The sequence below is a fragment of the Labrus mixtus genome, chromosome 19 (assembly GCF_963584025.1).
Source record: "Labrus mixtus chromosome 19, fLabMix1.1, whole genome shotgun sequence".
In the NCBI taxonomy this organism is placed as follows: Eukaryota; Metazoa; Chordata; class Actinopteri; order Labriformes; family Labridae; genus Labrus; species Labrus mixtus.
In genome coordinates, this window is record NC_083630.1 from 19,148,149 (window position 1) to 19,161,532 (window position 13,384).

Sequence of the window (13,384 nt, forward strand, 5' to 3'; positions counted from 1 at the left end):
TTAAGTAGGTTATAGAAGAATAACAGTAGCATAAAAAAAGAGTGTATGTTTACACCACTTTTAGGATTTTTTCTTCTGTAGCCTCAGCCTTCAATAACGAGCACGAAGTTAGTATAACATCAGTCAAACACCCTGTTAGGATACAGAGAGAGAGAGAGAGAGAGAGAGAGAGAGAGAGAGAGAGAGAGGGAGAGAGAGAGAGGGAGAGAGGGAGAGAGAGATGAAATGAAATGAATATTCCGCCTTCCCACTCTCTACATGAGAGATGAGGCCGTGCTTCTGAACTCACGGCTCCCTCTACAGTCTGTACAGTGGAAATTTTCCATCCAGGGCAGCAAAACAATCACACTGACTGTGGTGAACAGTCGCGAGGACACAGACGGAGACGCGTACGGAGATCACACACACACACACACACACACACACACACGTACACAAACACACACACATGCAGTCTTCTGAGATGTGTGTCTGAATCGCCAGCGGAGGCATTATATAGCCTGCAGATGGAGTGAATTTTACATCTGGAATATTGCTCATTGTGGATCTACTGTTTTCTGCGGACAACCCCAAATGTCTCATGCTTTGAATACTTGAGGAGTGACGACAACTTTCCTCTTTCCGGACTTCACGCGGGAGAAAAAAAGAAAAGGGGGGAGGGGGTGCAGTGGATTTAATAATGCAAACAGATGAGTTCACCGATCAGGATTTGCAGTTTTAAGCAGGAGGCAGTTTGAGGGGGGGGTGGGGGGGACACCCAGCGATGTGGTCTGCGGAGATGGGTGCTTTGCTGAGGTTCATGTCCGCGGATGGTGCAGCTCGGCTGGGCTGCGCACGGTGCCTTTGGGTGGCTGTGATTGGACCGGACACGGATTGGGGCTGACTGATGTTTGTTCGAGAGGAAATGTTTTGGAGGAGGAGATCAATATGAGTTACTGGCGCACGCGAGGTGGTGGGTGTGGGGGGGAGATGCCAGTCTTCACGAGCACACCTATAACTGTGAGGACGGAGGGAAACTTGCAGCAGAAAGGATTTTAATCTCACGGATTTCAAATCAGAAGGGATCAGGAAGAAACGCTCACCACGAGACTTTTATGTGTATTTAATGTGTTTGGATGACTTTGCAGACTGAAGATTTTTTTTTTTCACAAGTGGATATGGATCGTGTTTGTTTTTGCACTAAAGTTTTTCCCCTCTTTTTGGCTGTCATGCATGAGACTTTGGTGTTGCATCATTCTCTCCTCACAAATATGATTTTTTGGACGGGCATTCACTTTAAAATGCAACCAAAGCTATGGGACAATTTTATAAAGAAAGAAAACATTCCTCCTTATTTGAACATTTTGTGAAATGTGTTCAAATATATCCGGAAGCATGGCCGTTAACTGGACTGTTTTTTCTGTTTTTTTACTACCGCTGTTCGCAGTTGGGACAGCTTTCTCTGGGGTCTTCAACACCACCGACAGAGACATCTTTACAGACGATTTGCTGCAGGTCAGGCTCACACAAGACAGAGCTGCTGAGCAGTGGAAACTCCGGTCTAGTGATTCCCATCCCAGCCTGTATTTTAACCAAGTGGACGTGTTGCACTTGAGGCAAAGGTCCTCCACCACCCACGGTCACATATTTAAAGTCATCCGGGCTGCTGCGCTCACCATGCTGTCGAACGCCCCCTTCTACATGCCCCCTGTCAAACACGCCGAGTTTACAAGCAAGTGGAATGAGATTTATGGGAACAACATGCCTCCCCTGGCGCTCTACTGCCTGTTGTGCCCGGAGGACTCTGCCGCCCTGCAGTTTCTTATCAAGTTCATGGATAGGATGGCTGAATACCCGGACTGGAAGGTGACCAGTGCTCCTAACGACGAGGTCCCCATGGCGCACTCTCTCACTGGCTTTGCTACTGCTTATGACTTTATCTACTCCTACCTGGATGCACAGCGGAGGGATGTTTATTTAAAGAAAATTCGCTCTGAGACAGAGGAGCTGTATGAGCTGTCAAAGTACAGAGGGTGGGGGAAACAGTATCTTCAGAATCATCAAACCACTAACATTTTAGCTATTCTAACTGGTGCATTAGTGGTTGGGTCACATGAGGACCCGGAGACGATGATATGGAAACAAGTGGCGGTGAATTACATGGAGAAAACTATGTTCCTCCTCAACCACGTCGTTGACGGCTCTCTCGATGAGGGGGTAGCATACGGGAGCTACACAGCAAAGTCCATCACACAGTACGTCTTCTTAGCCCAGCGTCATTTCAACATTGACAACATGCACAACAACTGGCTGCAGGGACACTTCTGGTTTTATTATGCCACCCTGTTGCCGGGGTTTCAGAGAACCGTGGGCATTGCGGACTCCAACTACAACTGGTTTTATGGGCCAGAGAGCCAGCTTGTTTTCCTGGACACATTTGTCATGAAGAACGGAACTGGGAACTGGCTGGCTCAACAAATCAGAAAGCACCGACCCAAGGACGGTCCCATGGGGCAGTCGTCAGCGCAGCGCTGGGCCACACTTCACACAGAGTACATATGGTACAACAGCCACCTCACGCCGCAGCCTCCACATGACTTTGGCAAAGCTAAGATGCACATTTTCTCAAACTGGGGCGTGGTGACCTATGGAGCAGGGCTGCCCAACGGACAGGGGAATACTTTTGTCTCTTTTAAATCGGGCAAGCTGGGTGGCCGTGCGGTCTATGACATCGTCCACGACAAGCCTTACTCCTGGGTGGAAGGCTGGAACAGCTTCAACCCAGGTCACGAGCACCCCGATCAGAACTCTTTCACGTTCGCTCCCAATGGGCAGGTTTTTGTGTCCGAAGCCCTTTACGGTCCAAAATATAGCTATCTCAACAACGTCCTGGTGTTTAGTCCATCCCCGACAAGTCAGTGTAACAGTCCGTGGGAGGGTCAGTTGGGGGAGTGCGCTAAGTGGCTGCGCTGGACTGATGAGGGTGTGGGTGATTCCAGAGGGGAGGTGATTGTCGCCTCCTCCCACAGGGACACGATGTTTGTGAGCGGGGAGGCCGTGTCGGCGTATTCCCCGGCCATGAGACTGAAGAGCGTGTTCAGAGCTTTGGTCCTGCTCAACTCTCAGACTCTGCTGGTGCTCGACCACGTGGAGAAGTGGGCCGACTCGCCCGTGAAGTCCTTCAGCGCGTTCTTTCACAATCTCGACATTGACTTTAAGTACGTCCCCTTCAGATTCATGGACAGACACAACGGCGCCATGATGGATGTCTGGGACGCTCATTACAAAATGTTCTGGTTCGACAGCCAGGGTCGCAGCCCTGACACCAGGATACAGGAGGCGGAGCAGGCGGCCGAGTTTAAGAAGAGGTGGACGCAGTATGTCAATGTCACTTTCCCAATGACAGGCACAGTCAGCAGGGTAGCTTATGTTTTACACGGGCCATACGTCAAAGTGTCCAATTGTAGATTTGTGGAGGACAGTAAAAATGGTGTGAGACTGTCTTTAACCATCAACAACACAGAGAGGATAGTTTCTATTGCTACAAACTATAAAGACATAGGGGCAAGGTCGACTTATTTAGGATTCGGCGGTCATTGTAAAGTTGAGGATAGGTATCAAATCACTCGATACGGCCTCGGAACGCAACTCGTCCCTAAACAAATCAGCAGTGATAATCAGCTGTTTGACTTTGGGTTCACAGTCAATGTAATAGCAGGGGTTGTTCTCTGTGTGGCCATAGGATTTCTAACCATGCAGAGAAAGTTTTATGTCTGCTTCAGCAGGCTGATGCGCTACGCCCTCCTCTCTGTGCTCATTCTGTGGATTGCTGAGCTGCTGTTTGTGTCTAACAGCTGCGATCAGCTTCTCTGTGGGGTAAAATGGAAAGGTGCGGGTGCCAAAAGTGAAGTAAACAAACAAGTCAGACTCTATGAGCAGCACCGGCTCCCCCTCCCCACCGTCGTCATAACAACCCTTCCAGGATCAGGCTCGGAGATCCTCAAGCACCTTTTCTACAACAGCTCAGACTTTGTTTACATCAGGGTACCCACCGAGCACGTGGACATCCCCGAGACTGAGTTCGAGTTCGACTCTCTGGTCGACGCCTGCGAGTGGTCGAGGTCGGACGCCGTGCACGGACGCTTTAAGATCATTCAGGGCTGGCTGCACTCGCTGGTCCACAACATCAAGCTGCACCTGCAGAACATTCAGCTGGCGGAGGGCAGCAGGGTCAAACAGCCCCAGAGAGTCGCGCCCTCCCGGGACAGAAAGAAGCGATCCAGGAGGAGAGAGCCAGCGTCCGAGCTGAAGGGCAAACTCCGAGCCAGCCTGGACAGAGATGCAGAGTACGTTCGGGAGATGAGGCGCCACGTCGCGGACTACCCCAACGCCCGGGTGGTCCTCAACATGCGGAGCGGCAGCTGGGCGTTAAAACTTCCTTTCATTCAGGAAGTTGTCGGACCTTCTTTGAGGACAATCTACCTTGTGAGGGACCCCCGAGCGTGGATTTATCTCATGGTTTATAACAGCAAACCCAGCCTTTACGCCCTCAAAAACATCCCGCAGCACCTTTCCTTGATATTCAAGGAGGACGCCGTGAGGGATGGGTGCCCGACTGTGGCGCCGGAGTTTAAAGTAATCCAGAGACTGCTGTCCCGTTCGGAGACGAACCCCGTCCTCATTCTGGCTCATCTGTGGCTGGCTCACACCGCAGGAGTGCTGAGGGTCAGCGAGGGCCTCCCCGAGGAGTCCTACCTCCGGGTGAGGTTTGAGGACGTGGTCACCTTCCCGCAGGAGACGGCGGAGACCATACACACGTTCTTGGGGGTGCCTGTCTCGCCCGCAGCCCTCAACCAGCTTATTTTCACCACCTCCACGACCCTGTACAATCTGATGTATGAAGGAGACATTTCGCCGGCCAACATTAACATGTGGAGACAGAATATGCCTCGGAAGGACATCAGACTGATAGAGGACATATGTGGGGGTGTGATGAAGAGGCTGGGCTACACCAGGTTTGGTAGTTAACTTACTGCTGCTGGTCAGCACTGCAAAAACTCAAATCTATTTAAGAGTGTCTTTCTTAAATATCTCAATATGCTTAATATGAGCCACGTTCACCTGACAAGTCCAGATAAACATCTTATTTCAAGATAGAAAAAGGCCCTGATTACTGGTTAAAAGTAGAACGAATCTGCCAATGGGGCAAGAAAACGTTAACTGAGGGTCTTGAATTGGGATGTACTGACTACTCTTGATTGTACATCCCATTTCAGGACACCTAACAGGTACATTTATTTGCTCCATTGGCAGTTCTGAGGCCTCATTATCTTAAAATAAGATGTCTGTCTCTGACCTTTCATGAGAATGTGGCTCATGGTAACAATGAGATGTTTTTTTTGTTGACTAGAAAACAGACGAGTACACCTGCTCGGATTTGAGTTGTTGCTGTACGGAGCTGTCTTGTTTACTGTAGCTGCCGCTCTTAAAGTTCTTTTTTTTGGTTTTGCACTGACCCCTAAAGTTGAAAAAGATATGTTTTCTTTTTCTCTGTTAGTTCTGGGTGTATGTAAGGTGTTGTTTAAAGTACAGCAACAGATGTTTTGCGAGGGAGGAATGTATTACATTCAAATAGGTGAAAGGGAGCGTCTGCAGCAGTTCCCCCCCCCCCCCCGCCCCTTCCGCTGCCCTTCACTTTTACTCCAATCAAAGGAAAGACTTTTTTGCTGTACTCCATGCAGATGAATGCCACTGAATTTCAGCATAAATCTTGTGTTACAGCAACAGATCAATTTCCCAGAGAAGACTTAATGCTGCATGTCTTAATTAGAGATGAGAAATTAGCCAGTTCCTAATCTGTGATGTCAGAGGAATGTCTGTTAGAAATCCATAACTGTTATTTTTTTTTTTTTTTTTTCGAGGGAGGTTGGCCAAGGGACATTTTGGTGAATTGGTACAGAAATGTTATGATGCTTATTAAGAAGCTTATTCATTGACAGTCTTTTCATTTTGTAGCTCTGGGACAGACTTTCAAGGACTAATTTGGCTGTCAAGAATTTAATATCTGAATTGAATGCGTGCTGTTCCCTTTAAAAACAAAAAACAAATGCTGCAATATATCCGGAGAAACAGACGACAGTAGTGCTTTATTGCTCCGATAGAAACATGTGAATGATAAGGATTGTACTTTGATTTAAAAGGGACCATTCTGACGCTCTTAGATGTCATTACAGCTTGATGGCTTAGCACTTTCACATTGACTCCTTTGATTGTATGCGATGCTTTGGTGCAGTAATCCAAAGCTAAACTTTACTGTATGTGTGCTCAGTTAGCTTGGAAATCTCAAACCTCTGAGGACATTATGACTAGAAGAAAAGGAAAAGCGAGACGTATTTATGGGTTCCAAAGACACATTTCCCAAAGAATCAGGGATGAATATGATTAATATAACTCCCTTTGGCATTTATTGAATTAGATCAGAGGGAAGTGCTTAATAGGGATCAAACTGGGAGAAAAAAACAACCTGTCAGGCTTGACACATTTCTAGTCAAAGCAATTTCCAAAGCATCCCCCTCAGCTACTCATATTAATCTGCAAAAACCGCCATAACGGAGTCTTTTCCTTTTTTTTTATTCTGTGTTTTATTGCTGTGCCATCTTCACTAAAAAGAAAAAAAGAAAGAAAGAAAAAGGACCTGGAGGATATGCAAACGGCGCATCTTTCCATTTCCTGTCGCGGTCAATCACAAATCCAATGATATTTTCTCTGGCCCTTTTGTTTTGAAAGAGTTCAGCGAGGCGTGGACCGAAAAACAAGGGATGAATATTAAGTGACGCTAAAGACAAGAAGTCAGAGACCAAATCCTGCTCTGTGATGTGCTGCTCTTTGGCCGGCCTGGGCGAGAAAAGAAAAAAAAAGTTTGCTAACCTTTTGCTGCTGTCTTGCATTACTGTAAATGGATCACATGCAACATGCAGAGAGCTCACACTCATCTCGACTTCCTGACTGCATCTGTACACATGCAAAAAAACAAAAACATACGCTGCCCATGTGGAAATATCCATCTTTTACTCGCCTAGAAACAGCCCTGTTTGTTTTTTTTTTTTCTTTCTCGATGAACACTGAAACCCTTGACTGCCTGGAAAAGCCGTTTGATGTTTGTGCTCTTTGAATGTGTAGACTTGGCAGACATGCTCTCACTTTGGTGTTGCAATCCTGTTACCAACTCTGTTTTGTATTTGCTCGTGGGGATATGGTTCCTTGCTTCTGTGGCCTTGAATTACAATCATTTACTTTCTATGGGTTTCTTTTTTTTTTTTTTTTTTTCTGTGAGGACACGGAGACAATGTAAAGAAAATAATAAATTCATAAATATATCTCCGAGCGGGTCTTTGTTCTGATGCAGTGAATGCCCATGCAAAATGATCAAAGCATGCATCACATGTTTATACACTGTAACATCAGCCTTAGCAGCTGCATTATACTCATGTTAAACTGCTATTATCTCTTACTACAAAAGACAGAACATGCATCTTAATTAGTGCACAGTCTCACTATGGTTACTGCTAACCCGCGAGTAAAACAGCTCTTTATGCAGATGTCTCTGTGCAGCAGCAGAATCTTCATTTTATTAGACGTGCTTGACAGAAGGCTAATTGCTGTGTCGAGGAGGAGCCAACAATTAAAAACATGTCCGGAAATTCTTACGTCATGCTCACGACTGAGACGGGACTTTTAACAGAAGAGTGGCTTTGAGAGAGCACATGCCGTGTCTCGTGTCTCAGAGCGGCCTCAGTGAGTCAGTCATTTCATTAGTCATTTGTTCTCGATCCCTCCTGTAACAGCCTGATGCCTGGCAGAGTCCTCGTCGTGTAATCCGTCCATGCACGGGCACGGGCGGTTCTGAACGGAGAGACCTCAGGCTAAAATGCTTCAGAAGGGAGGTTTCACCGTGTCCGGACTTGCATCTGCTTTTGGTTTAGTAGCCTTTGTTTGATGCAGTCAGGATCAAGGACGGACTCACTGGAAATGTGTAGAATGTGTAGAAATGATGCTCATAACACTCTCAGGACTCAGTTTAATTTAAAAAAAAAAAAAAATATTCTGACAGAAAAATCTGCTAAAAACTCTTTCAACGTCACTTTAATGGAATCAGCCAACTTTACTTCTACATGTTTCAGAGTCTATGGTACAATCTCTCCTCATTGTCCTTTTGCTCCTTTATATCTGACAGCTTTAAATATTAGATTACACTTTGCATACCCTCCCTGTCCTGTTAATCTTGACATTTCTTTGGGATTAAGTTTTTCTTTTTGGGGGTTTTACAATCCAATTTCTGCTAAATAAACGGTTCAAAAATGCGCCCTAACTAAAGACAGAAAACAGCAATGTAACAGTGCTGAGAACAAAGTTGTTTATCTGAGGGCATTTTTCAGAGATGAGCTTTTCTCACAGGAAATAAACAATCTTGTAAAAAAAAAAAATGCTGGATTGCTGAAACCACAAAGCAGATAATGAAGCTGTTAGCGAGAAAAAAACATCATAGCAGTGAAAGCAACATGAACATAAATGCAGACAAAAAGTATATATATATATAAAACCATTATAAAAAAGGATATCACACACTTTACTACCAAATATGTACTTTCATTTTTCATACTTTTTACTGAAAACACTTAGTGTACATATTTGACTAAATCATACTGAGGTGTTGTTGCTTTACTTGAGTAAATGATCTTAATATTAATACATAGAACTGCTCATATGACCTCAAGAGGACACTTTGCTGTCCTCTTGAGGTCATTAGTCTCGGACTCAAAGTGCAGTCAAACATTCAGCTTCTTCCACTCAAGTCAATCAATACAAAACATCTAGATGTAAACAGAGAGGCACATAGCAATACAAAACAACTCAACATATATTAAATATTACCCAGAATGCACAGGGTCTGCACAAACACACCATGAGAGAAAAGACAAGAAAGGGAAAGAGAATATAAAGATTTATAGGATTTATAGGCCCCCCAATAAGAATGTGGCACAAACTGTAGGATTTCTGACGCCACGTTTAAAGAACTGTACAGAACATTTACTGCTTGCAGCACTCATTGGTTAAGTAACTATTACCAAAAGCTTATGCTGCCTTCAGGTGCTGCTCGGGTGGTCCAGGTTTCCGAGTTGGAAAGTCGTTCTTCAGGCTTCAGTGTGTTCACATGATTTCAGTTCGGAAAGTTGGAATGTTGTAAAAACAGCACAAACAAGCGTTGATGCTACAAAGAAGATCAGTGAAATGTAGCTGTTAAAAGTTCTATTTTATAAAAAAAAAAGTGAATGTGCAATACGTGAATTAATTAAAAGTATGTTAACATTAACAAAAAATATTTTCCCCCTCATGAAGACGGTTCTGACATCAAGTCGGAAAGTCGGGCACCTCATTCTTTTCCGAGTTTCCGAGTTGTTGGTCCGACTTGAGCAGGTGTTCATGTGCATTTTACAACTCGGAAACTCTATTTTCCCGATGTTTCCGACACCACATGAATGCAGCATTAGCCATGACAGAGAACAGGTTTTAGATTGCCAGGTTAGGAAAAACCTCTCTCGATTCTTATAAAACAGTAAGAAACCCACCGATATTTATTCATGACCTAATGAGGGATGTTATCTGACACATCTAGCTGCAGTATTTATGATTATTATCCCATTATGAAGGTCTATAGAAGATGTATGTGCAGTAAGAAGCACATTGATTATTGATTCTTCACACGGAGGGGAGATTTATCACTACCTGGCAACCCAGAAGTTTCTCTATTAGTAGCTTAGTAATGGAGACAGGTGAAAGAATGAAGTGTTTTACTTATTAAACCAGGGAATAAAAACATGATATGAAACCATTTACAAGCAAGTTGAAGTGCGACCACAGATCACTCAGTTATTGAACCGTTAACATGATGGAAGAAAGCAAAAACTGGCTTCCTCCCTCTCTTCAAGCTAATCAGTCTAGTCCTCACATGATGTTCAAGTCTGCAGAGATAATCTTTCACCAATGGAGCGTAATAGCGTCTCATAAAGAGGATACAAATAAATCTATATGTCGGAGTGGATTTCTCCCATCGGAACATACGAGTGTGAACGCCTCTGCACGGACAGACAAATCTGCGTTATGAAACCCCTTTTGATGTCTGATCACAGGAAGCAGATTTGCGGAACTAATTTAAGCTGGAAGGTTTTGCTCACACATTATCTTTGATGTTTGATAACCAATACATAATCATTGCATGGACTAAGGTTTCATAGAGGACCTGATGAAAAGCTGCTTTAGAATCTAATTCTGCACGCAGCAGCTCGGGGGGGAAGTGATCGAGTCTCTTTCTCAGACTATTAAGTACACAGAGGTTATCCGCTGAGAGAGAGAGAGAGAGAGAGAGAGAAAAAGAAGCAGACTCAATTTCAGCTGAGTAGTCATACCCTCCCCTGTTCCACCTTTATCTTCCTCTGCTGGTGAGTCCAGGTCCCTGAGGAGCCTCTCCCTCGCCGGCAGCCATCGCTCCTGCCACTGCTCATTAATTAACCTTTGCTGCAGCCGCCATCAGTCAGGGGAGAGGAGTAATCATCGATACTGTATGAGGCTATTGTGCCGCAGAATTAGCCTACAGATTGAGATTGCTAAGAGTTTTTACAAAAACGTGTATTCGACTTGACGTGTGTCCTTCAAAATAAACTTTGGATGTGTTGCGACCTTTTCCCAGACGAGGTGTGAGCAGCCGGCGACGCTCTCTCCTCTATATTTAGTCATTTTTCTCCTCAGTAAACAACACATGTGAGGTCCCAGCGTCCCTCTGTTCAATATTACCTGCTGATGGCGCCGCTGTGTTTGGATATGGAGGAGCGGCACATCCCGGTAAACGCTATTAATAAGAGCTGACTTTGCGAGGAAATATGGCGCGTTGTCAATTTGCAGTTGGTGGCAGAGTCATTTCTGGTGTGAAAATGGGATCTTCACCGAGCCAATAAAGCACAGCGGCGACTGCTAATGAAGCCCGGTCTGGTCTGATAGCGCGGGGGAAATCAGAGCAGATGAGGTGTTTTGATTTCACATACTGAGGCACAATCACAGTTATAAATCAGAGGGAGAAAAAAAACAAAAAACCCTCCTTAAGGCTTCTCACAGTCCTTATTGCCAATTTATTCTTCTCTATTTTTCCAAATGAGATTGCTCTTCAGACAATAAAAGGGGTGTTGGGTTTACTTGGAGTTTGTGAGTGTAAATTGTTAGGATTTGAGGGTCCTTTGTGTATCGTTTCTTCCATTCCTTCATTTGCAAATATTTTCCCGTGCAGATCATTTTTTTTCTGTCAGGTCATAAAACAAAGGCGAGAAAAACGAGATGTTTGGAATAAGAACAACATATTATCACAGGGATATTCAAACTTATCAAGGCATGGCAAGCCGTGGTGATTTTAGAGTGTTTTCAGGCCCTAAAGGCAAAAACCACTTGGGGGGGGGGGGGGCCTCCAACCAGCGTCCATCACCTACACTTAATCCTCGGACGGATGATTCCTCTTCATTTTTTTTCGTTGACTTTCATTGACCAGCCATCACGCATGTAACGCTTCGCAGGGCAACAAGAGTGAGTGCTGTCAGATGGGGCCCCCCTAAAGGAGATTTTCCTACTGTCGATGGAAACACTTGCACATTGCTTTGGTTTTACTTTGTGAGTCCTTCAGGGGCCCCCCTGCCTCGCCTGTTGACCAGCAGCGCCTCTGATGGCAAGAGACCTGTCATCTTATAAGAATAAACTATGATCTTGTTGTCAGGGGCGACACACAAGAAATCATGAATTAAGTAACATCTTAACAAAAGCATGAAGTTATTAAATAATGAAATGAATTGATTCATTTCCTCTTTCTCAAATGGATGTCACATCATGGAGTGTTGAGTCTGCATGTTGTACTCACATGAAAACATCTTGATTTATCACTAATGGTACACACACACTCATGTTATTTTAAATTGACCTTTGCATGAAAGAACACGCTGCCTTTATTCTGAAAAGCTCCAGTGTGTCTGTTTGTTAGTTTGTTTCTAAGTCAAATAAAAGTCTGCAGAAATTGAATTTCTCCTGCTAAGCAGTATGACAATATGACCGAGGCCTTTGCTTTGAAAACTTTCTGACTTTTTGACTTTGAAAGTGGGACCCTCTCTGTATTAACCGATATCCTGTCAGCTTAACCTGCCTCTCTTGACATTTTGGTTTAATCCCCTCTGTTGTTCTGCACGCCGCAGACGGTTTGCAGGGCCGACTGAGCAGCAGCTCTGACTCCTCTGGAAATGGAGCCACTGTAGTGTTACTGTGTGCACGGCTGCTCTCTGTCTCCCGTTTCAACCGCTGTGGTTTGCTGGCTGTGCAATAAAAAAAATAAAAAAAAAGGAAAGAAGCAGAGTGATGTGTAAGCTTGTAAAAAAAAAAAAGAAGTGATAAAAAGACAATAAGACGACTAAATGATTCAGCTGATGTTGGACTTGTGTGAGTTCACAAAGTGTGTTATGGAAAGGGTTCGCTGCCGTGTGATTTAATGAGATGTTCCTGCGTATTGAAGCAAAGGGCGGCCGCGCTGCAGCGTTTGAGGCCTGCTGTGTTTTTCCGAGGTGTGGGATTGAATCCAGCTGGCCGGCCGACACACAGACAGACAGGAGAGGGAGCTTGTTTTCCTGGATGACACACTCCGTAGTCCTTCATTACTGGGATCCTGAAACCATAACCCGCCTGTCAAAGTGCTGCCGAGACCGCCGCTGCCGCCGCCGAGCTCCTGAAGAGCGTCAGGGCGGGGCATGTCTACTGAGGGGATCATTTTCATGTTTTACATCGTACACAATAGCACTGATAGGGGAAAAAAAGAGATGAATATATGTCTGAGTTGTAGCGTGGGCGTCCGATCCGGCCTAATTACATAAAGCATGAGTCATTGATCTCTAATTAGTGGAATTTATGTCTTGAGGAGGAATAACGGTCACCATGACATTGGTCACAGCGAGCCTCGGGAATCGCAGCGGAGCAACAGATTGGTGTAAAGTCTTCGGAAATGAAAGCACGGCTGCAGGATTTCTCCTCACTTACATATTCTCATCTCTCCGCCTTTTCATAGAGCCCAAATGGAAACGCTGCTTCCTACAATAAAGAATTGACAGGAGACCTGGCTGGCTTATCTGTGAAGCTCACAGTGCAAGAATCCCTCACCCAATCATTATACTCCTCACAGATGTTATATCACCACTCTCCCACCCGGCTTTTGGATATCTACACCTCTGGAATCAGTCCAAGACACATCTGAAAATGAGTTTTTCTTTCTTCCCGTTCCCTGGCAGCGACTTTTTCCTTCTTTTCGTCGAAAACTTCTCGTTTCAAAAAG

General features: G+C 44.9%; 1 protein-coding gene across 1 annotated transcript; it reads left to right on the forward strand.

Moving 5' to 3' along the window:
• The first annotated feature begins 324 nt into the window (after positions 1-324).
• Positions 325-6,871, forward strand: LOC132994171 (dermatan-sulfate epimerase-like protein). The gene has a single exon (XM_061064368.1). It carries the CDS (start codon positions 1,351-1,353, stop codon positions 5,005-5,007), a length of 3,657 nt encoding a protein of 1,218 aa, XP_060920351.1. The 5' UTR covers positions 325-1,350; the 3' UTR covers positions 5,008-6,871.
• Positions 6,872-13,384: the final 6,513 nt, after the last annotated feature.

Excerpts from the sequence above, each read along its gene's own strand:
- LOC132994171 (XM_061064368.1), top strand. The coding sequence starts at position 1,351 with ATGTGTTCAAATATATCCGGAAGCATGGCCGTTAACTGGACTGTTTTT.